The 25,124-nt window shown below is 47.6% G+C and overlaps 1 protein-coding gene and 1 long non-coding RNA gene across 4 annotated transcripts in view; one reads left to right on the plus strand and one right to left on the minus strand.

Moving 5' to 3' along the window:
• The window catches only part of GTF3C1 (general transcription factor IIIC subunit 1), a 78,683-nt gene that overhangs the window by 46,810 nt on the left and 6,749 nt on the right, over positions 1–25,124 (minus strand). For both annotated transcript variants that reach the window (XM_055562307.1, XM_055562306.1), the window contains exons 3-6: positions 24,489–24,665; positions 23,615–23,758; positions 18,943–19,039; positions 13,157–13,280 (exon numbers count right to left, since the gene is read on the minus strand). In XM_055562307.1, coding sequence (XP_055418282.1) covers positions 13,157–13,280; positions 18,943–19,039; positions 23,615–23,758; positions 24,489–24,665 — 542 coding nt within the window. The remainder of the gene's footprint in view (positions 1–13,156; positions 13,281–18,942; positions 19,040–23,614; positions 23,759–24,488; positions 24,666–25,124) is intronic.
• On the plus strand, positions 819–7,891 carry LOC129637964 (uncharacterized). 2 transcript variants are annotated; one of them, XR_008707648.1, is made up of 4 exons: positions 4,555–4,714; positions 5,251–5,303; positions 7,505–7,671; positions 7,767–7,891. It is a non-coding gene; the product is annotated as an uncharacterized LOC129637964 (long non-coding RNA). The 2 variants fall into 2 exon arrangements; XR_008707649.1 differs by lacking the exons at positions 4,555–4,714; positions 5,251–5,303 and adding an exon at positions 819–932.

Consider the following 25,124-nt stretch of genomic DNA (forward strand, 5'->3'; position numbering starts at 1 on the left):
TGAGTGTTACATAAATTAACCCATTTCCTGAGGTTCTAGAGTTTTTCATGACTCAGAGAATCTTGATTTTGATTATTAAAATCCCTTCCGCTCCTGCTTGCCATTTTTTAGGGAGACTGTTCTAGAGCACAAGTCAGCTAACGGCAAAGCTGCAGGGACCAGAGTGAGACCAGTCAGCATGTCTATGCTGATGAACGTGGCCTCTCATTCCGTGTGAGCTGCCAGGGAGATTTCCTGCAACCACCCTGGAGGCACGAGCCTGTTGATGATAACCCCTGACCCCTGGGTGCAGGGCATTCTTTCCAGGAACAAAAGGCAAGAGAATCGGCCAGCTCACTGCATATGCTTTCAAATACACAGAGTTCTAGGCATTTCAGACACACAAAAACTTTTGTGGTGTGTATGAAAGTCAGCACTGAGTCAACGACTCAGGATGGGCACCAACTTAGCAGGAAAAGAGCCTTAATTTACACATTCTGAAGACCCAGAAAGAAAGAAGGGAAGGACAGAATCTTTACTGAGCACCCCGGATGAGCTGGGCACTGTGCTAGGTCCTTTCGGAGACTATTTTACTTAATTGTCTCCTGGCTTCTGCAAGTTATTGTCACCGTCTGAAGGAAAAAAGGCAACTGAAGCTCAGAGGGCTTGAGGGATCTAAGGGGCCCTGGACCCAGCAAGTGGCCTTCCTTACACGCCTGGCCACCTGGAGGGGTGCAAATTTCACATTTCTATCAGAAAGCACTGTTCCTTGGAAAGGAAAACTCAGAGTGGCTATGGCGTGGAACCAGTAGCTATGTGTCTCACGTTCTCATCCGGCCCCTTAGCAGAGCAGTATCCTTGACTGTGATCAACTCGGTAAGGACCAAAAGCCAACAGAGGAGCCCAGGACAGACTTCCTCTTACAGGGTCACAGACAAAGCGACGTCCTCCTGGTAAGTCGGGCAGATGTTATATAAATTCAGAGTGCTACCCCCATCACCCCACCAACCTCCCTCCCTGAATGGAGCTGGGCTGGTCAGTGACGGGGAGTTATTCAGATAGCCTGGGAAACTGAAATCACAGCAAGCCCATGGGACATCCTGAGGAGAGGGGCATGCCCTGGGTACCTGCAGAGGGAAAGTATTAGTTGCTCACTTGTGTCTGACTCTCTGTGACCCCATGGACTGTGTAGCCCACCAGGCTCCTCTGTCCATGGAACTCTCCAGGCAAGAATACTGGAGTGGGTTGCCATTCCCTTCTCCAGGGGATCTTCCCAACCCAGGGATCGAACTCAGGTCTCCTGCGTTACAGGCAGATTCTTTACCATCTGAGCCATCAGGGAAGCCCAGCAGAGAAGCCTGACCAGAGATGGAAGGACAGAATTGGGGGCAGCACCCAGAAGGACAGAGGAGGGGCTGCAGCCCACAACCCAGGGTGAGAAGCACGCGCTCTGGAGTCAGTGTGTCGGGTCAGAACCTGCCTCTGGCACTTACAGGCTGGATCAGCACAAAGCCCTGGGCCTTGGGCTGCTCAGCTTTGAAATGGGGACAAGACAGTATCTTCCTCACAGAGTGCTCAGTGAGTAGTGCTTGCAACTGTCTCATCAATACGCATCACAACCTCTGAAAAGCACAGCTCAGGGGCCAAGTGTCAGACCATGTCACTCGGGCGGAAAATGTCAGGAGGCTGCCTGGGGCCTTTCAATTTGATTTCACAGCATTTATTCTGTAATGGGCCCACGACACATAAAGAGGGATGAGACAGGGTTCCTGCCCCTGCAAAGGGCATGTCTGAGAGACAAAGAGGCCAAGGAGCCCAGCACAGGGTGTTGCGGCTTCTCAAGGCCTGGGTGTGTACTCTGGTTCTACTGTGGACCAGCAGTGGTCCTCTCTGGGCCTCAGGCTCCTCGTCTACACTACCCTGGGGTGAGGACTAAGGGGGAGAATGTGCGTAAGTGCTCAGGGCACGCTATCTGGCTGGATAACTACAGAGGAACTGGCTACGAAGTGCTCAGGGCTCTGCTTCCAGAACACACAGAGCCGGCAGACGAGAAAAGGTGCAGGACGGGGCTACACAGGGGGAGAGAGAGAGGAGGGGCCACGTGGGTGGGATAGTAAAGGATACAGAAGAATGATCTTTGCAGAACAGGGCAGGCTTTCCAGGCAGGAGGAGGGGCACCAGTAAAGGTGTGGAGGTGGGAGAGGACTGTTTGGGAAGGGGCTGAGGTGGGGGGAGGCAGGAATGAGGGTGAGAATGATGAGATTCCAAAGGTTGCTAAGCCAAGGAGAGATTTGTTTCACTCTGCGGGAAGATCCCCTGGAGGAGGGCATGGCTACCCTCTCCAGTGTTCTTGCCTGGAGAATTCCATGCACAGAGGAGCCTGGTGGGCGACAGTCCATGGGATCACAAAGAGGCAGAGGAGACTGAGCACCTAACACTTTCACTTTTTCACACTGCAGGCATCCTGGTTACCCCAGAAGTGGAGGGCGGCCTGGAGGGAAGAAGGCCTGAGGGATGAGTCTCCTGCCATGGAGGAGACTCATAGAAGCTCATAGAGGCTTCACCTGCGGCTCAGCCCCTCCCTCGCCCCCTTCCACTTCCTCTCAGGGAGGGGGAGGCGGGCAGAGGGACCTGACGGCTAAGAGCCGGCTAAGAGCCGCACTTGCTGTGGTCCCCGCCCACTCCACCCCACTCCCCGCCCCAGCACATCCCAGCTCTATGACCCCAGGCAGGCAATCTGTGCTTCAGTTTCTTATCAGTGAAATGAGGAGAATGAGCCGCACTGAGAAGATGGGGCGATAAAAGGATCAAAGAACTGACACTTGGCTCTGAGCCCGGCACATTCTCTCCATGGGTCTTCCACCCCCACCCCACAACTGACCACAAAATGGCTAACAAAGTGCAGGCTCTCCCCCAGCCCTTTCCTCCCCCTTTGTCACGTCCTAAGACAAGTCGTCAGCGTCGGTCTCTCTGGGTCGCTGTGGGGTCCTGACAACAGCACACAGGGCGCTCACGCCGGCTTGGGAACCCGCGCAAACGGCCTCGGTCTGGAGGTTCAGGCATCACTCAGTGCCTGGTGTGAGGACCACCTCCTCAACCTCTGGATGGATGGCTTAGGTCCCCAAAGCTCTTTGAACATGACTGACAGATGGAAAGGCCTGGGTAAAAACCACGGTGCTGAGCAGGAAGGCCACAGTGGGCCTTTTCTGAGGGCTCTGAACCGGGCACAGTTCAAGAATGAAACCTCACCGCGCGGTGAAGCCACTCAGTCACTTCTCAGCCCGCTCGGGCCCCTCCGTGGCCAGGCTGCTCACCTGCAGGCCAGCCCCCATGCTTACAAGCCCCAGCACTGGCCTCGGGGCTCTCCCAAGCACGGGGAGCCTTCCCATCTCATCCCCCAAACCTCAAAGTCATCCGTGGGCTACACCATGGAAAGTTCTGCAAAGACCACATCAACCTCCTTGCCAAGTCTACTGCTGTCTGTCCCCGTCTGATTCTCCGGGATCCTGCCCCAGCCCCCCATCTGCCGCCAGCCCGCTCCTTCCACGGCACGGCCCAGGCAGGCCCATCTTTCTGCTCATGGGGGTCAGTGGAGAGGCCAGCAGGTTTGAGCCCCTGTTCCCTCCTGGGGGGACAGAGGAGATGGAGAAAAATACTGGTTCCCCCTACGGGTGCCCCCTCGGGAGAACCGCCTCCACCCCTGGGTGAAGTCATCCAAGGCCCAGAATTTAAGTCACAGGATTCTACGCCTTTCTCTACTCTTTTAAGTCCTGTATAATAGTTTTTTTTGTTTTTTTTTTTTTTGTGCCATATTGGAAGGTCTGTTTCTTTTGTCTTAATTACTAATGATGTAAATACTCTTCATAGTTTAGCTAGTGCCCTTTAATCAATCTTGTCACTTTTAACTTAAAGAAATCACTATTTTTAACTAAACTGTTTTTCCCTCTAGTATGATTCACTGTCTAGGCTTTAAATTTTCCTGACAATCTTCTATTCTTTTCATGTTTATGCTTGCCTTCTATCCCCTCTGTTTCTGATCTCCATTCTTTTTAATTCCAGTTTTCTGGTTCCAAAGCTCTTTAAAACCTTTACATTTATTTTATTGCATTTTAATCCTTCTTGGTACGGCTCATTTCTCTTTTTTCTTAGCTGGTATACTTTAATCCTACTGTAACTTTTAAAATGTCCTCTTTTGCCATTTTAATGACCATAATTTAGTTTGCTATACATTGTCAAGTGTTTGTTGGATGTGGCTTTTATTTTTTATTGTTATTTTAACAGCTTTCTTGAGACATAATTCATATGCCACACAATATACCCGTTCAAACTATGCAAGTCAATGTTTTTTTTTTTTTTGTAGAGGGGCTTTTAAAAATTTATTTACTTTTAATTGGAGGATGATTGCTTTACAATGTCCTACTGGTTTCCGATGTACATCAACACGAATCAGTCCCTGGTATACATGTTCCCGCCCTCCTGAACCTTCCTCCCACCTCCCACCCCATCCCACCCCTCTGGGTTGTCACAAAGCCCCAGGTTGAGCTCCCGGTGTTACACAGCAACTTCCCACTAGCTATCTATTTTACATACGCACGCATGCATGCTAAGTCGCTTCAGTCGTGTCCGACTCTATGCGACCATGTGGACAGCAGCCCACCAGGCTCCTCTGTCCATAGGATTCTCTAGGCCAGAATACTGGAGTGGGTTGCCATTTCCTTCTCCAATTTTACATATGGTAATGTATATATTTCAATGCTACTCTCTCAATTTGTCCCACCTTCTCCTGCCCCTGCTGTGTCCAAAGGTCTGTTCTCTGTGTCTCTATTCATGTCCAGCAATTAGGTTCAAGTCAATTTTTTTAGTGTATTTCACAGGTATACGCACCCGTCACGAGCCAACTCTAGAACACTTTCATCCCATCCTTTAGCTACCACCCCCCTGAGACCCCACTGCAGCCTTCAGCACTCATTACCTACTTCTAGATTCCCTATTCTGGATTCTCCCCTAAAAGGAATCACACAGTAACGGCCTTTGGTGATTGGCTTCTTCCTCTACTGAGTGGTCTTGGCACTCTGGCTGAAAGTCAGTTGACCACAGAAGTGTGTTTATTTTTCTGGCTGCACTGCATGACATGTGGGATCTTAGATCCCTCATCAGGGATCGAACCTGTGCTCCCTGCAGTGGAAGCACGGAGTATTAACCACTGGACGGCCAGGGAATTCCCCATGTGGGTTTATTTCTCACTCTCAGTTCTATCCCATCAATCTCTAGGTCTATCTTTGTGTCAATAAGTACCATGCTGTCTGGATTACTGCTGCTCTGTGGTAAGTTTTGAAATCAGAATGTATGAGACCTCCTATTGGATTCTTCTTTTCCAGGATTGTTTTAGCTTTCTGGGTACCCTTCAATTCCATATGAATTTTAGAATTAGCTTACCAGTTTCTAGGTGACACTTCCCAGGTGGGGAGGGTGGTAAAGAACCCGCCTGCCTATGCAGGAGATGCACGTTTGACCCCTGGGTCCCAAAGAACCCCTGGAGGAGGGCATGGCAACCCATTCCAGTATTCTTGCCTGGAAAATCCCATGGACAGAGGAGCCTGGCGGGCTATAGTTGATAGGGATGCAAAGAGTTGCACACGACTGAGCAACTGAGCATGCACACACACACTTCTGTTTCTACAAAGACATCAGCTGGGATTCTGATAGGAATTGTGTGGAATCTGAAGATCAGTTTGGGAAATAGGGGCATCTTAGCAAGGTTAAGTCTTCTGACATAGGAATAGGGGATATTTCCCCATTTACTTACATCTTAGATTTCTGTCAACCATCTTTTATACTTGTAAAGTATGTGTTTTGCATTTATTATTCCTGTCTTATTCTTTTTGACGCTACTGCAAAAGAATTGCTTTCTTATATTTCACTTTCGGATTGTTCATTACAAGGGTATAAAAATAGAGCTGATTTTTGTATATCGATCCTGTTCTGCAATCATGCTGAACTTGTTTTTCTATTTTTGAAGAGTTGTTGGGCGACAGCTTAGGGAAGAGCCCCCATCATAAACAGGGAGCTAAAGATGCTAAAACACTTCTTCACAGTTGGACTCACCTTGCCACTGAACCTGGAAACCCGCTAAATGCCTGCCTCAGTCATTCAGCCCCAGGGAACCCAACTTCTGTTAACTGCTTCCGACTGTGACCCTTTTCCGAGGATTACAAAGTTAACTTCTATTTCTCCTCCCTTCTGTTCTCGGCACAATTTAATAAACACAGAATGACTGCTAAACACTTGGAGAGAATAATCCAAATTTGCAAAACAGATCAGTTCAGGGTGAATGTTTCCATTACCGAGGTTTTCTTGCTTTTGCAAAACAGGTCACAGCGGCTTTCTGTAATGCATTTGAAATATGCCAAAATCCGAACTCTTTGTTTATGGGCTTTTAGAAACAACTCGTATATATCCAGGCACACCTGTAAATTTACATGAAGCAATACATCATCTTTATTTATTATTTAAGTCTTGCTTATTCCATAACAGCTGGGAGGAAAGATTTTATGTTAATTTTGCAAACTGGGAGGACATACTTCAAGCCAGGAAAAGACGAAAACTGTGCAGTTATCCCTTATCTCTTGCATTAGGAAAGTCACTGAAGGGACACCTAAATTAAATTAAATTCCCTAAACATTGACTTAGTACCTGCTCTGCTTCTCTGGTGGCTCAGATGGTAAAGAATCTGCCTGCAATGCAGGAGACCTGACTTCGATCCCTAAGTTGGGAAGATCCCCTGGAGAGGAAAATGACTACCCACTCCAGTATTCTTGTCTGGAGAATTTTATGGACAGAGGAGTCTGGCAGGTTAGGGTCCATGGAGTTGCAAAGAGTCAGCCAGAACTACAGGACTAACATTTTCACTTTCTACCCTGCTCCCAGCAGACAATGCACAGGCATTGGCTTCCCTGGCGGCCCAGACAGTAAAGAATCTGCCTGCAGTGTGGGAGACCTGGGTTTGATCCCTGAGTTGAGAAGATCCCCTGGAGGAGGGCACGGCAACCCACTCCAGTATTCTTGCCTGGAGAATCCCCACAGACGGAGGAGCCTGGCGGGCAAGAGTCAAGACACGACGGAGCGACCAAGCACAGCACAGGCATTAAGGACAGAAATTATGTGAGGTGTGGAGCCACCACCCTCAAGGAGCTCATGACTTAGTTGAGAAAAAAGTCACACAGATAAATAACAGGAGAAGGGAGGGGAAGTCTGTCCAAGAACTCGCACAGCTGAGAGGTGGTAACAAGATACCAAGCAGGGCCCTGCGGGGCTCCTGGACACAAAGCCTTTCTGTGTCCCCCATTTCTCTGATTACAGGAAACATCCTTCATTCAGCCTCCAAGACATTCCTTGAGTTCCAACGGGCTTATCCAAGCAGGAGATGAAACAAAGACCAGGGAGAAACAAAGAGTTAAGAGCGGCCTTGGGGCGAGGTTCTGTTTCCTCATCAACAGATACAACAATGTCTTCAAACCCCCTGCAGGTGGGAGTGCTTAACAGGATGGCAGGCTGCCCACAAGCATGGAGACCCAGACCTGCTGGACCTGAAGGGTGCTGATGATGACCCCTACTTGTGTGCTCAGTCACGTCCAACTCTGCAACCTCATGCACTGTCACCCGCCAGGCTCCTCTGCCCATGGAAGTTTCCAGGTGAGAATACTGGAGTGGTTTGCCATTTCCTTCTCCAGGGGATCTTCCTGACCCAGTGACTGAACCTGCAGCTCTTGTGTCTCCTGCGTTGGCAGGCGGATTCTTTACCATTGTGCCACTTACCTCAGCATCAGTCCATCAGAAGAATGCAACTCCTTCACTGCCTTGATCCGTATCACCAACCCCCGACCACAAGCCTTGCCCACAAGAGCTCTCCCTGTTCCCCAGGGAAGGGGGTACAGTTCTTGAGAAGTCAGCCTACTGTGTTCTTCTTTGCCTGACAAAGAAATAAAGCTACTTTCCTTCTCCACAACTCTGTTTCCCCATATTTCTGTTCAGCATCAGTGTACAGAGAGCCAAGGTATTGGCATCACATATGGGCATGAGATGAGCCTCCTGAATGGCCAGAATGGGCTCACTGAGTGTGTGCATGACAATCTACAAATGCTGTCATCTCCTCAGCTTAGGTATTTGCCCTCCTAACCTTACCACTGCCATCCTTAGTACCAGTCGGCGCTGTGAGCCGTGCTCGCCCTTCCTCCTGGCGTTGGGCCTCGGGAAATGCGGGTCACTCATCTTGGGACGTGAACACACCTTGAAGCTTCAGGCAGATGACATACCAGAGTGAAGCCGCTGTGGGTTACATAGCAGCAAACAGTGCGCGCTTGGCAAATGGGGAAGCTGAGTCCTCTCGACAGGGGGTGGCACCTCCCTGCCTCGCTAACTGCTACTAAAGAAATACAGTTCAGTGTTGCCTGGTTTTATTTTTAGAGAGGAGTGGAAAGTCTGACTTTGTAGGTCAAATTTCTGATTTTTAAATGCCAACAACTACAGTTAAAAGAAACTCCATGACGCCAACAAAATACACTGCCAGGGGTGGCCTAAAGGCCTTGCTCTGGGTACACTGTCTCCGTAAGTCCCACAACACTCTGGAAAGAAGCTCTAGTATTATTCCAGATAATCCTGATGAGGAAACTGAGGCAGAGAGCGGTCAAAACTCAAAGGAAATTCCAGTAGGAAGTGACAGGACGAGAATTCCAACCCAGGCTGTCTTACATCAAAGTCCACTCAGGTATCTGTTAGTTTCAAGGGGCAAGTTTGAATTTCTAGGTGAGACCATGAAGGGGGCAGATGCAACTTCTAAGAGAATGACACAGCCCATAGACGTGACATAAAATGATTAGAATCAACCAGGTGCAAGGTCGTCTTCCACTAGATCTTCCGCCTCAGTATAATATATCAGCACACTAAATGACATACCCAGAGGAGCCATGACCACAAAGGTCAAAAAGGGGACCATGGCGCAAATCCTGGAAATCCCCACTTCTTCCCCCAAATAGCAGAACACTCCACCCATTCATTAGCCTATGTAACTACTCGCCCCTATAAAAACTGACCAACCCACACCCTGGTGCTTCTCTTGCCTTCCAAGAGGGCCCACACTCTGTCTGTGGAGTGATTCCTCCCTGAATAAACCTTTTTTCACTTTATTATGGCTCATGCTTGAATCCTTTCCCATGGTGAAGCCAAGAACGCATATTGGTGACTGTCCCAGGGACGTGGATGTGATCTGGGATGTAACCATCCTGTCATACCCCATTCTCTTTCCTGTAACACAGGGACCTCAAACCATGGAGAAATCCAGCAAAATAAACAAATATATATATATATATATGTATGTATGTATTCACATATATATTTAAAGCTATTTTTTTCTTAGATTCATCTGCTTATATTTAATGCCTTTCTTTGAACGTGTGTGTTAGTCGCTCAGCTGTGTCTGACTCTTTGTGACCCCATGGTCTGTAGCCCACCAGGTTCCTCTGTCCATGGACTTCTCCAGGCAAGAATACTACAGTGGGTTGCCACGCCCACTCCAGGGGATCTTCCCAACCCAGGGATTGAACCCAGGTCTCCCGCACTGCAGGCAGATTCTTCACCATTTGAGCTACCAAAGTGACTTTCTTTCAATAGGTCAGAAATAAAAGTGCTTATTAGAGCCACAGGTCACGCTATTTTCAGCATTCAGATAATCCTATTTCCAAGTCAAACGCTAGGTGGAAATCCCTAGCACACCTCTCAGTTCCCAGAGCCTTTTCTTGCCTGCTCAGGAGCCAGGGAAACTTCCTGCTTCCCTGTCTACCAAAGGCTGATGCTCCCCACTCCTTCCCTTGAGGAATTCCAGTCATTCAACCAGTCACACATCTACTCAGCACCAAAGACACTTATAAGTTGAAGTCTGCTCGAGGGGGGCTTCCCTATCTCCAGGGGCTCCTGGTTTTTATACACCTGTTGTGTGGTCATATCAGTGTGTTACCATCTCCTTCACAAGACTTTCAGACACAAGGAAGTCAGACAGGGTGGGCAGTGATTCCAGTAACTGAAAGAGGAAGTAAAGGAAGAGACACAGCTCCCTCCGACTGGCAGTTCAGTCACTCAAAAGGCACACCACCTCCTCCTGCAGGCACAGCTCTGGTCTGTCCTCATTCAGCACACATTCTCCAGAGCTGTTAGCAGTCTCCTTAGGTTACTTGCTATGCTCTAAGTTTTAAAACTATACACCTTTTAGTCTTAACTGGTGTTTGTATCTTTTTTCCCATTTGCTTGGTTTTCTCTGTACAGAGCACTAATACTCACCCAGAATCACCGCCAGCACACGACTTTCCCGACACACATCCACAGGCACTCGGCACCTCATGCTTTGTATGGACTCCTGCCCTCCTAGTGTCTGTTATAATGATTTCCCTTCATCATCTCCCCAGGGCTCCCCTTGTCCTGGCTCTTTCTGGACCCAATGCTTTCCTGTCTCCTGGTTTGGTCTGTCATTTGATGGCATACATCCTCCTGTAGCTTCCAAAAAGGGAACTTGGAAGATGAGAGATGAATTGTTTCCAATCCACTTGTATGAAAATGTTCTCACACCTCATTGATGGTAATGGTGAATAAAGATGTCCAAAGTGAAAGTCCATCCCTTTCAGAAAGTGGATGATGCTGCACCAAGGCCTCCAGCTTCTGCTACTACTGGGGAAGTCGGATATCTCCTCTCTGGAGGCTCTTCAGCCCCAGGCTTCTGAAGTCCCAGTCTGTCAGATCTTGGTGTGGGTTTCTTCATGTTCACCATGCTAGATGTCTGCTCGGTCTTTTGATCTAGAACTTGACTCCTTCAGATCTGGGGAAAATTCCATGTCTGTCATTTCCTGGCTGTCATCTCCTCCTTTCTACTCTCCTGAACACACTCCCTTCCTCCGCCCCCAACTCAAGCCCCGACTGTGTGGAGGTTGGATCTTTTAGGCTCAGCTTCGTATTTTCAACTGAACTCTCCTATTTCTATCCCTTTTGAGTTCCTATTCTTCCTGGGGAGATTTTCTCGACTTTCTCTCAGTATCTTTCCTTCCACTAAATCTTGCATTGCAATGTGCTCTGCTTAGTCACTCAGTCATGTCCAGCTCTTTGCAACCCCATTGACTGTAGCCCATCATGCTCCTCTCTTCATGGGGACTGTCCAAGCAAGAATACTGGAGTGGGTTGCCATACCCTCCTCCAGGGGATCTTCCTGACCCAGGGATCGAACCCAGGTCTCCCGTATTGCAGTAGTCCTATTTATTTCTAAGAACTCTTTTTTATTTTCTGCATGTCCCTCCTTTATTTATAGCCTCTTGCTCTGGTTTCTTGGATGCAGTATCTTCTCTTCCTCCTTTGTTTTTCTCTGCTCCTCATTTTGCTTCTATTTCCTAGGTTAATTTGTGTCTCTTACATTCATGTTAAGTGTTCTCAGCTGCTTGGTGAAACATTAAAATGCTGTATTAAAATATTTTAAAAGTGTTTTGCAGGCTGGGGAGGAGGAAAGGGGAGAGAATGCCAGTGTGTGGACTTCCATGAAGGGTGAGCAGGCACGAGCTGGCTACTGTACTAGGAAACCCCTAAATTTCAGGATCTAGAGAACTTTTTCTCTTGGACTGGTCAGTTTCTACAGAAAAGAATCCTCCAGCTGCTGGCCTCGAGGACTGTGTAAGCTTGGCTGCCAGTTTTCTAGGAGCCACGGGGGGAATGCAGTGAGAACTCCTACCTCACAGTGTATGGAGATTACACATCGCCTGTTATCAGCTCTGTACCCTGTCTCCAGCTGCATCTCATGTCTGAGAGTCTCGAAAGCCTCCAGTGCCTCTTCTCTCTTTTAAAAAACGTATTTACTTATGGCTGCAATGGGTCTTCAGTGCTTCCTGTGGGCTTTCTCCAGCTGCGGCAAGCAGGAGCTCCTTTGTTGTGGTGCACAGGCTTCTCACTGCGGCGACCTCTCTTGTGGAGGCGCACAGGCACTAGGGTTCAGGGGCTTAATAGCTGTGGCGCACGGGCTTAGTTGCTCCTCAGCATGTGGGATCTTCCCAATGTGTCACCTGGGTTGGCAGGTGGATGCTTAACCACTGGACCACCAGGAAGTCCCAGTGCATCCTCTCTGGAGGTATGTCCAAGGAATGAGGATTCACTGGAGGTGCTAATGAGGAAGCACTGTTAAGCCACAAAGTCCAGACCTCTGTCTTTGTGGGAACCGGCTTGCTACCTGCTATACCAACTAGGGGAGGGGACCTGGGGGGTGCAATGGTTCTTCAGACAGACTTAGCTCCATCCAAACGGGCTTTCAGAGGGCCCTGGTTTATCTCAGGTTTGAGGTTTCCATTTTTGGCTACTGTCCCGCACAGGCATTCAGCTTTCCAGTCTGCTTGGCCAGTTATCATTCATCCATCTGCCTCCGAGCACAAAAAAGCTGACAATCTCCTTGCTATCACATTCCTATGATCGCTAGGGAGGAGCTGGGAAGAGTACAGATAAACACATCTATTCCTTCTGTCATCTTTTACTGAGAGCTATGACCCTCAGCTTTTTAAATGATTTTCGTTAATCCAGAGGGTGCATGGGATAAAAATCAAGAATAGAGAAAAAGCAAAGGACTAAAGGTTTTTAAAGTTCCATAGTCCATTGTCCTTAGTTTAACTTTCTTATAAGGTTCAAATCGCACCTGTGCCACTTTCTGATTGCTTAACCTCATGTATGTTACTCATCATCTCTTAAACTTTACTTTTCTTACCTTTAAAATGGTGATAATAACACCTACTTTGCAGGGCTAGAAAATGCGTTCATACAACACAGATCAGGTACTTTAAAAATACTGGCTGAAGAATGAATAAGAGGGTTTAAATAAGAAGAAAAAGAGGAATTTGGTTTCTGGACACCAGGAATGGGAGATGTTGGAGGGACATCCATATAGACATGTTTGCTGAGAATGAGCACAGGTTTCATTCAGCAAACATTTCCTGAGTGCTTTATATATAGAAGGTCCTAAGACAGGCACTGAGCAATAAAGAATTGAATAAATAACGTGATGTCATCCCACTGCAGGGCAGAATGTGGTAAGAAGACAGGCTGGTGCTTAGAGGGGAGAAGTGAAAGCCGGCCGAGCAGCCCAGTGAACAGCTGAGACTGCCTTTACCTTTCTTGGTCTTGCAAGGTCCACGTTCAGGGTGGATCTCTTTTAAGGGAAGAGGCACCACCTTGGCCAGCCCCGCGTTCAGCATGTACTGGTACAGGCGCTTGAACGTCCTCTCGCACAGTCCCTGCAACAGGTAAATGCAGCGGTTAGGTTCGAGCACGCCGTGTGAAACTACCAGAGGCCCGTGTAAATGAACAAGCGGGGACCAAGTTAACTGATGATCTGGAATGAGGAAACACTGGGGGCACTAATGAGGAAATACCGCCCAGCCACCTTGTCCTGGGAACAAAATGAGTCTGGAGCAACATAGAGACCATGCTACTTTTTGATGATGAAAGGGGGAGAGAGATTTGCCTGAAAAGATCCTGAAAGGATACACCTGAAAGGGGTGAGAACGAGGCAGTTGGGGGCAGCACTAGACGATTTCCCGTATACTTTTTCATAAGTGTTTTGGTTTTTTAACCAAGTAAGTGTACTATTAATTTCTGGGGGTGGGGGGCCATGCCACGTAGCAGGATCTTAGTTCCCTGACCAGGGATCAAATCCTCGGCCCCTGCAGTGGAAGCGTGGAGTCTTAACCACTGGACCACCAGGGAAGTCCCTACTATTAAATTATTAATAGATATATACAGACATACACACAACTCCCACAGGCAATGAAAGAGGGAAAAAAAAATTAAATTAAAAAACTTTTAGGTTAAAGAAAAGAAAAAACCTTTAGGGACCTCCCTTGTGGTCCAGTGGAAAAACCAAAATAACCATATCTATTCCTAAAGCTGTCAGGGTTACCAAACAGCGCCACCAGTGCAGGCCATGTGTTTCCATCTACATGCGTTTTTTTCTTTTTTTGAAGAAAGAAAGTTACTTGCCAACATTGAAAAGTGAGAGATATCATGTTTAAAAAAAAAAAAAAGGAAAAAAAACCCACAACAGATTCTGGCTTCTCTCAGAAAACAGGATGTGGCAACAAGTCCTAGCTTGTGGTTCATCACAACAGTAGCCGGCGGGAGGTGAGGACCAGCTGCCCCTTCAAGACACGCACACCTGGCCCGGACGCCCCAGCCTTCCCCAGCCATCAGACCCCTTACACGGTGAGGCTGAAGGTCAGCTCCTGTTTATCACCCTTTTTGTGCTGCTTTTCTCTCATGATAGCTAAGGGGAAAGTGGAAGATTTCTTGAATCCGTACTGATGTCAAGAAGAATTTGTTGTTGTTTTTGGCTGCACCACATGGCTTCCAGGAATTCAGGTTCCCCTGGCCAGGAACGGAACCTGGGCCACAGCAGTGAAAGCGCTGACTCCTAACCTCCAGGCCACCAGGGAACTCCCTCAAATAGTTCATACCACCCTCCAGGCCACTACTGGCCATTTGATTCTGCCACCTCTAGACCAGCGAGGGAGGCGATCACCTGATCCAAAGGAGGCGCTGCTAAGAGTGGTCTGTGGCGTCTCCCAGGCTCCCTTTTACACTCTGGGGGGAGAGAGAGAGAGCACGTGGCCCAGGGTTCCTGCGGCCGCGTACACACGATCACCTCTCAGATGAGCCTGGCTGCTCGGCAGCAGAACATATGGTCATCAAAGAAATATAGACAACTCACAGACGGCACATTCAGCCCCCTGGCACGTAAATGGCACCTATCGTAAATCTAGCTGTGCCCCCAGCGCCATGGAAAGTCCTTGAAGACACCCATCCATCAAACCCCAGCTCTCTACATATAGCCCTGAGCCCTGGACCACCCTACAGGAGAGCTGCCAAGGAGGACTCCCATGACCTGCCCACAGGACGGAGGGTGGTGGAGTCCTTCCCTTACAGGGGGCTTCCATGGAGGACTTGCACAATCTGCCCAGCTAAGGAGAGAGGTTAGCCTCCCTCCCACTCCCCTGAAAGACAGCATCCACATTCAAAGCATCCACCTCGTCTGGAGGCTAATTATTTACTAAATCCTGCTCAGCCTTCTCTGACCCCTATTTCCAGCTACTGACTAGACATTATTACCAAGTCAAAGTCCCAAAGATCTCCATACTCTATAAATCCTACAATCAAATTTGTCATGAGACTTCTCCCGTGATCCAATGGCTAAGACTCCATGCTTCCAATGTAGGCAGGGGGTGAGGGTTTGATCCCAGGTCAGAGAACTAAGATCCTACAAGCCCCATGTGAGGCAAAAAAAAAAAAATAACAACAACAACTGTTATATGCCTCGTCCTTGAGCAAACTCACTCCTCTTTTTGAACTGTCTACCTCAGTCATATCCTCATTCAACAAACACGGGCTGAGCGTTCACATGTGCAGGGCCGTCCTCATGGTGGATGGTCAGCACACAGGGTCCCTGCCAGCAGGAGCCCACCCTCAAGCTCTTGTCCACCCTAGGGAGGGGCTGTCACTCAAGCCAGACAACAGATTCCTTCTCCTTTGTCCCCCTCCCCCAACACTCACACCCCAGCTTCACTCTCTCACCACGTCACCCCCCTACCCTGAGGCCCCAACACCCACCTCCACACCCGGCCTTCAACCTCCCCTCTGCCCGCCAGCTTATTTCCTAAACATTCTTCTTCTGGACTTCTTGGTGGCTCAGAGGGTGAAGAATCCACCTGCAACGCAGGAGACCTGGGTTCGATCCCTGGGTCAGGAAGATTCCCTAGAGTAGGAAATGGCAATCCATTCTAGTATTCTTGCTTGGAAAATCCCATGGACAGAGGAGCCTGGTTGGCTCCAGTCCATGGAATCCCAAAGAGTCAGACACGACTGAGTGCGCATGTACTTCTGCGTCATCTCTACTTAGAAACTGCCACCAGCAATTCCTCAGGCTTAAGGCTGAAACCCAACTCCTCAGCCTGGCACTTGAGACCTTCCTTATCTGGCCCAAACTTTCCTTTCCCGCCGCCTCTCTTACTACTCCTGAGGGGCACCCTGCTGCCTGGCTGCCCCTGGGTCACTGCCAACCTCGGAAACCCCCAGCACCTCCCACTGCCCCACGCCTTTGCTCCAGCCGGTCTCCCCATGTCTCCTCGGGGTTCATCTCATCTACAAAGCCCAGCGCAGCTGGAACTCACTCTACAAAGCTTCTCCCAGCTCTCCTTTCACGGAGCTCAGACGCATCCTTCCAAGGAACAGTCTGGCCTGAGTGTGTGTCATGTCAGTCTCTCCAATTAGACGGCTCCGCGACAGCCTGAGACTGTCACCCTCATTAATTTTTGTCACTGTGCTGTGGAATATAGTTTTGACTCCAAGTGGACACTCACTGAAGTATTTGTTGAGGGTTTCCCTGGTGCGTCAGTGGTAAAGAATCCGCCTGCCAATGCAGGTTTGATCCCTGATCTGCGAAGATCCCATATGCTGTGGAGCGACTAAGCCCCTGAGCCCTAATGACTGAGCCCACCCGCTAGAGCCTGCTGGCTGAAACAAGAGAAGCAACTAGAGAGGAGCCCCTGCTTGCCATAACTAGAGAAAAGAAAGCACGAAGACCCAGCACAGCCAAAAATAAATAAATTAAAAAAAAATTAGAGTATCTGTTGAATGAATGAATACATAAATGAATAAACAATGTCCTTTATCAGTCAAATTCTGTCACTTAGCTCTTTCCCAGTGTTGACCTAAGACTGGACCCACCCCCTCTCTCCACCCTCGAGTGACTCTGTAGGGCAGAGGGTATCAATCTCCAGTGTCCATATGGGCTGGACAGACAATAGAAAGAACACAGTGGGCAGGTATTTCTTCACTGAACGTGCAGGAGTCTCCTATTCCTGACCAGGGTCTCTCAGGAAGAGGCCTTGTCAGTTTACCTGTTATTCCCCACTTTTGACAGATACTCAGATACTGAGAAATACTTCCTCCTCCTCAACAGCAGTGCTCACAGAGAGACAAAGGCACTGCCCAGGTGCCTGAGAGCTGACAGGAGGTGTAAGGGACCTGGGATGGGAGTGGAGGGGCCGGCAGGATGGGCGCTGGCCAGCGAACAGCCAGCTCCATATAACTGCTGTCACGAGAGACCACAGGCCCAGGCTGGCCAGAGCCTCTGATATTTCAAGAGAAGCTGATAACTTAAGATTTTGATGCAAAATCTCATTTCTTAAAAGACCCTACTACTATGCCAAAGTTCTTCTTAACAATGTGCAGGCCAGATCTGACCCACGAGCTCAATTCATAATCTCTGCTTTTTTATTTTTTGGCTTCATCCTGTGGCTTATAGGATGTTAGTTCCCCAAGCAGGGATTGAACCCAGGCCCTTGGAAGTAAAAGCATGGTGTCCTAACCACTGGACCATCAGGGAAGCCCCATAACTTCTGTTTCAAATAGATGGGCATGTGATGAATTGAGCCATAGAGGAGACAGGTCTCCCTTCTCTCTGCACAGTGAGATCAGGGAGCAGGGCCTCCCCAGGGCAGCACAGGTGAGGAGCTAGGACCTTCCTGGAGGCTGTCATCAGACTGCAGGCTCTTCTGGGGACTAAATACTATGACCCCGCAAACCTTGACTTTAGGTCCTACCATTTCACCTGCAGGGCAATCTTATTTTCTTCCCATTTTCAGTGTCGGCTCTTTCCGAACTTCTACCAAAGAGCGCTCACTTCAGACGGGAAGCAGTAGCCCCCCAACCCCGGTGCTTTCTCCGCTCACTCTCTCTTTGTCACCGCCTCGGTTCCTGGGCCCAGAGATGAAGCAGGTTCGCCCATAACTGCTTTATTCCCTGTGTCGTCTCACCTCTTCTCAGTACAGTCACTCTGCTATTTTCAGTATAAAACTGGAAACAGGGGACTTCCCTGGTGGTCCAGCCACTAAGACTGAGCTCCCGATGCAGGGGACCCTGGTCAGGAACTAGATTCAATGTGGTGCAGCTAAGAATTTGCAAGCCACAACTGAAGGTCCCTCAAGCTGAAACTGAGATCCAGCTTGGCCAAGAAACAGAGGAAACACACACACAAACAAATCTTTAAAAAAAAAACAAAACCTGAAACAGGAGGGAAGGGGGCAGGGCACAAACTTTAAAAGAATGACACAGCCCAGGGACACGACACAAACTGATTAAACCAAATTAAGTCCAAGATGGTGGACGAGTGGGCTTCCACTAGAGCTCGAGCCTCAGCACGTGCCCATCGTCACACATCAGCAAGCTAAACGACACACCCACAGGTGCCATGACAGCTCTGAGGCTAACAGCAAAGGCCAAACCCAATTCCTGGAAATCCCCATCCCTTCCCCTGAAATAGTTGGGATAATCCTCCCTCTCATTAGCCTATGAAACTACCCAGCCCATAAAAACCAACCACACCACATTTCTGGGCTGCTCTGCCTTTGGGGATGGCCCACACTCTATCTGTGGAGCGTGCTCCTCTCTAAGTAAATCCACTTCTTACCTATCACTTTGTCTCTCACTGAATTCCTTCTACAAGGAGATATCAAGAAGCTGAGCTTCAAGTCCCAATCTGAGTTACACGGTTACAATACCAGTGGGAAGAAAATTACAAGCCTGATTATGAAATGAACTGATTATGAAAGTAAATCTTAATGCCCAGATTCACCGCTCCACAGGAACTTTTATAGCTGGACTTGGCACAAACCCCAGGGGAAAACCAAGGCCACCCAAGAGCAGGAGGGGTTTAAACGAAAGACTGAGCCCTTTTTCATTCTATATAAACCAAAGGAAAACACTGCTTGTTTCACGAGGGGCTGGGGGTGGTCAAGTCCATAACAGAGCTCTTGACTGCAATGCACGGAGCCTTCATTTGACAAAGATGCCCACTGGGGCATGGACGCATTCAGGCCCGCACGAGGACAGCCGGCAGCTCACCAGTTCCTCCCTCAGCTTTCCCAGGGTCTCAGTCCGGTTATTCCGTGCACTCAGCAGAGTTGAAAGCTTCTCCATGAGGATGTCGTATTTGCTCCTCCTGTGAGAAACACAAACACTTCATTTTTTTAGACCATTAGTAATGACTGCCTATTTTTTAAAAGATGTCAAGGTTTACATGACAACATATCAACTACAGAACTTTGGTCTTCAGTCTCAAGAGAACAACTCCTGTCCTTTACAGCGGGAAGACTGGGGTCGGGGTGGGGGGCGGTCTGAGTGGTTCAGTCACACGGCCAAGGCCACCTAACTAGTAGCAGTGTAGAGACTGCACTCTGTGGCTAAAACTTTCAGGGAATGACTGTTTAAAATGCTTACATCTTTTGATCATATTGAAGAATTTCTTTAATTTAAAACAGAGAAAAACTGGTTTGGGAAGTTTTATTTGTGGTCTGTGCTATCCCTCAATGGGTCTTACAGATGCTAAGAAAAAGATTAGAATAATCATGGTTAACAGGAAATAAACTTATAAGGAAAGATACTTTTTCCAAGAAGGTAGGAATTTTTTAAAACAGGACTTATGTCAAATGAATAAAGAAATCTTTAGATGGTTATTAAAAATGGGTTAAACAAGATGGACATTTATGTGATTAAAACACCGGCTTTTGATATTACACTTCCTAAGGTTAAATGCAACAACAAAAAACGTTGTCCCCACTGGTCCTCAACATTAAAAATTAAATTAGTCATTCTATTTACCATTTACAGTTTATGTACCATTTATGTACAGTTTAAATATGTACAAAATTATCTAAGTATAAATATAAATTTGGGCTTCCCTGGTGGCTCAGTGGTAAAGAATCTGCCCGCCAATGCAGGAGACGCAGGTTCGATCCCTGGGTCGGGAAGATCCCCTGAAGGAAATGGGAACCCACTCCAGTATTCTTGCCTGGGAAATCCCATGGACAGAGGAGCCTGGTGGGCTACAGTCCATGAGGTTGCAAGAGTCGGACACAACTTAGTGACTAAACAACAACAACAAATAAATATAAATTATATAAAGGGAGGGCTTCTCTTGTGGCTTAGCTGGTAAAGAATCCGCCTGCAATGTGGGAGACCTGGGTTCGATCCCTGGGTTGGGAAGATCCCCTGGAGAAAGTAACGGCTACCCACTCCAGTATTCTGGCCTGGAAAATTCCATGGACTATACAGTCCATGGGGTCGCAAAGAGTTGGACACGACTAAGCAACCTTCCCTTTTACGTATAAAGGGAACAAAAAAATGTACACTGAGATAGCCAACCAGCAACTATTTGGGCCAAAGGGCCTGAGTTCCTTGGCTCAACCCTACTCTGGGGATCCCAGAGCCCTTTATATAAACTGATAAAATGGACAGGAAATAAAAGAAGGAGAGAAAAACTTCTGAAACTCCTCCTGTAAGATCAAAGCTTACTGATTAGATCCTAATGAAGACCAAAGTTCAAAGGTATCAAAGTAGACAGAATTGAGATGAAAGTGTATAAAACTGGTATATTTAACTGGGCTTTATTTAAGATGGTTACATCTCTTTTGCTTAATTATATTGTGGGGTAGACGTGTTTCACTGGGGAATGTGTCCCCTGTGTTGTATTATAAGACCAGGTATATATCAATAAATGTACCTCTCAGGAAATATTAACTGAACCATTAAAGGAAACCAATAGGGTTACCTGAGCCATACAAATAAGTCAAAATGGAAATTAATATTCAAGGGCTAATAAAAATAAAAACGGTGATTTTGCTCTGGGTTTAACTTGTAAACTCAGAAGATATTTGCTGAACACACCTTTTACAAACCTTTGGAGGCATGATAAATTCTAAGTTTTAGAACATAGAACTCATAAACTTTAGTTTACTTATTGCCTCACTGATAACATAAAGTCAGAAAAATCAATCTTTCAGAATCATTTAGGTGACAGACCTGCTCTTGGGGGGATGTCTTTCTCTTGCAAATCTCTACAAACCAGAAATATAAAGTATGGGTCATAAGGATCTGAGATTGAGCCTAATTAATTAGGTCAATCAGGCAAGACCTGAAACCAAGAAAAAAAAAAAAAAAAAAAGAAAGTGGCAGTTTTAAAATTCAAACCACAGGGAATACTCCCTCGGCCAAATTTTACAAATAGTAAAGCCTTAGTCATCTAAACAAACAACTTCAATGTATTCCAACTGTTCTTTGTAAACTAGTAAGTTTACATTGTCTCCTGGGTCGGGAAGATCCCCTAGAGTAGGAACAGGCAACCTGCTCTAGTATTCTTGCCTGGAAAATTCCACCGACAGAGGAACCTGGCAGGCTACAGTCCATGGGATCACACAGAGTCGGATCTGACTGAACGACTGCGCGCGCACACACCAGTTTACGCTGCGATACCTGACTCATGAAGGAGCTTTTTTTTAAGTGAAGCTGTGAGATCTCCAGTTTTGCCTGTTTATACCGTATGTCTGTGCACGTGTTATACATGGGATATCTCTACCTGGGGAAAGTATTATCAACACTGAATTTACACATCATATGACGTCACTTACACATAGACTCTAAAATATGGCACAAACAAACCTATCTATAAAACAGAAACACACTCACAGACATAGAGCACAGACTTGTGGTTACCGAGGGGGAGGGCACGGGAGGAGAAAAGGGACTGACAGGTGGGGATGAGCAGATGTGAACTGTTATATACAGGGTGGATAAACAGCAAGCTCCTAACGCATAGCACAGGGAACTACACTCAGTACCCTGTGATAAACCGTAATGGAAAAGACTATGAAAAGCAATGTCTACATGTGCATAACTGAGTAACCTGGCTATACAGTAGAGACTGGCACAGCACTGTCAATCAACTATACTTCAATTAAAAAAAGCTGAATTAATAAAGAGCTCTGTTCAATTTAAAAGTAAGAGCTTACAAATTAAAGAAAAGAAACTGGCCAAAATGACTTTCAGGTTCACGGGAACTGGGAAATATTCAATATTAAGTTGCTATTTGGTATTAAAGTTTAAGTTTGTTGATCGAATCATGTCTTTTTAATTTTTTGTGGGTTGTTCCTTTTCAGGGGGGAGGGGCATGCTGGCATTTGAGGTCTTAGTTCTCAACCAGGGAAAACCAGATATGCCAAGTTAAGGAATTAAGTGCTTTTCTTTGTGTGGGAAGATGCAAGAGCCAGGGCTTACTGAAATCATTCTTTTGATGAGCTCCTCAGCCATCTGGGCCTGAATCCTGTGTTCACACATCCTGAGTTTCCTCAGGGCTCACCGGCTCATGCAGGATGGGTGTAACTGCTGATCTGTGACATCCTTGCTTACTGATACGGCAGGAAATAATTCCATTCTTCACGCCCTTTGTTGCAAAACTTCTATATAACCTGGTTTTCCCCACCTCATCTCCTCAGAGCAGTTCTCTCAAGGTTGCTTGAGATGCTGCCTTTGAGGCTTAAAGTCCTAAAAATTCCTACCGAATAAAATATAATCCTCAACTTTGAGGTTGTAGTTTTTGAGTCAACAATACCGTAAAGTTTTAGGAGGCATCTATTTACACATTTCCTTATAAATCAGATGGTAAGAGAGGATAGGGATGATTTCACAAAGAAGTTCAGCTTTTTTAAAATTCAGGCACAAAATGTGAACCCAGGTCTCCTTCATTGAAATACAGTGCTCTGTGTATTAATCAGGACACATCTCTGATTCTGCTCTCACTTTACTGGTGTGAAGGCCCTTCCCTTCCTTTGCATTTTTAATGTGAAGTAGAGGTCATAATAAATGCTCACAAGCTAATGGCCACCACAGGAAGCTATTAAAGGAGCCCAGGGCTCCTCAGCTGTGGGGAACAGGGACAGAGTGAGGGGTTTGGGGGGAGGGGGTTGTGCTAGGAGAGGGGCGGAGAGAAAGATATTATCATGCCACTGGGGAAGGTGAACTTAGCTTTAACTATCCACACAGGTCTAGCAGCAGCAAGGGCAAATGTATGGGATCAGGAGACTTGTTCATTTGTCCTGCCTTTCCATGAATGAAAGAATACACGAAGGCACGGATATTCACTGCTTAGGAACGAGCACCAAGCTGTGCCAGGGCCTCTCCACAGAAGAGGGAAACAGTGGTTCAGTGAGGTCAAGTGGCTGTGCCCAAGTCAGGAGCAAAGATTTAAATACAGATCTTGACTTCAGCCCCTTGTTCTCTCTTCTACCCACAGAATTCTGTCGCCATAACACATCAAATTTGACTTATCGGCTTTTCTTTCTACCCTCCCCCTAAATTTCACCAAAACGTTAACAGTCCCTACTGCTGGGCTGTGGGGCGAGAGGTATTTCTTCCCCCTTCTTTTCTATATAATTTCCAGATTTTCTAAAGAAGCATGGCTTATTTGCATAATCAGAAACAGATGGAAAATATCTTTTTCCTAAAAGCTAGCCATATTTGATTTCGCCTCTAGGATTTTGGTTCTTTTTTTTTCTTTTCTTTGTTGGCTGCACTTCAAGGCACAGAACTTCCAGACCAAGCATTGAACCCGCACCCCCTGCAGGGGAAGCCAGATTCTTTACCACTGGACCACCGGGGAAGTCCCGCCTCTAGGATTTTTAAAAGCACAAGACACCAGGCTGAAATACAGAGGTAAGGAAGCGCTCTGGAGTCTACACTGTACCTGTCCATGTGAAACCGGTTCAGGAGGAGGAGGATTGAGTGCTGCTGGGCCCCGGTGGGCAATCGGATCACATGGGACTGCATTGTAATCAGCCCGTTTTTGTTTAAAATTTTCCTGTGATAGTGAAGCTTCCCAGCATCAACCCTGGAGGAGAGGAAGAGAGCAGTCATTTTGCTTTGCTGGTTGCTTTCACCCCACAATGCAGAGGACGTGAATACCAGAGACACACCCCAACCCTCTCCCCCCATCCAGTCACCCTAAGAGATCTGCTGCTATGTGACAATGGCCATGGAAAGCAACCCAACCTAAGGCACACTCCAGACCCCCGGAGGGGTGGATGGGGAGACAGGGTGGAAGGCGTTTGTGTGCAGAGGACTGAGGAATGGAGTGGGAACGGATGGCTGGGTTAGCAAGGAGCTGATGAGACAAGACATGGGCATCTAATCACGTAGCAGCCAATAATTAGGGTGACCACGCATTCTGGTTTGCCAGATGGGCTCAATTTATGCCCACTGCCTTGCATTCCTTCTGGTCAGCTCCACCTTTCACTCTAAAAATATCTAGTTTGAACAATAAATTCTATGGTCACTGTAGGGTCTGTTTTTTTTTTTCCTATTTTTGGCCGTGCCATGCAGCATGCTGAACCTGAGTCCCCTGACCAGGGACTGAACCGGTGGCCCTTGCAATGGAAGGGCAAGGTCTTAACTGCTGGACCACCATGGAAGTCCCCCCTTTTCCTTTTTTTTTCCAGGGTCTCTTCAATGAGAAAGTACCATGCCTTCAACCACCACAGATGCTGGGACTGCCCAGGTGGCAGGGCCTGATGGTCAGGGAGCCCCGACATTTACAGCAGAATAGCAAAGCATCCTCTTACTTGAAAGCAGTGCTGTGGAGGTCTCGCTGGAGCTCCCCCTGCCACCGGGACCGGCCTAACCGCTCCAAGATGCAGTAGGAGAAGTCCGGGAGCTTCAAGTCGGGGTCGCCCTCAAAGCCGATCAAGGCCCGGTACCGCATGTCCTGGGAGGCAACAATGATCAGTTTCTTCCCCCACCTGCAAACCAGAAGCCACCGAGGGGAAAAAAAAAAAATCACTTTAATTTTTTTAAGAAAATCGAAATGTTTAAAAGCAGAACCTTAGTGAACCATGGTTTCCTGCTTCTCCTCAGAGGTTCACAATCCCCAGTTAAGGAAGTTTCCATCCTTAGAACCACAAGAGGGTTCAGGGGGAACAGAGCCAGTCTCACCACTTCCTTGCTCGGACCCCTCCCAGTCCTGCCAGGGCCCTGGGACCCAAACCCAGACTACTCCCCACCAGAGCCTGGAACCTTTTACACACCCCTACTGCCTGGCTCTGCACCCACATTGGCCCCATTGGTCCTCTGCCCACCTCACCCTTAGGCTACTAATTCTCATCCTTTAGATCACTGCTCAGATACCAACACCTCAATTCTCCATAAAAATGCTAACCAAAAGGCCAACCCTGCCTCTGACCATTTCTGGACTCATCACA

Source organism: Bubalus kerabau, chromosome 23 (genome assembly GCF_029407905.1).
Source record: "Bubalus kerabau isolate K-KA32 ecotype Philippines breed swamp buffalo chromosome 23, PCC_UOA_SB_1v2, whole genome shotgun sequence".
Taxonomy (NCBI): domain Eukaryota; kingdom Metazoa; phylum Chordata; class Mammalia; order Artiodactyla; family Bovidae; genus Bubalus; species Bubalus kerabau.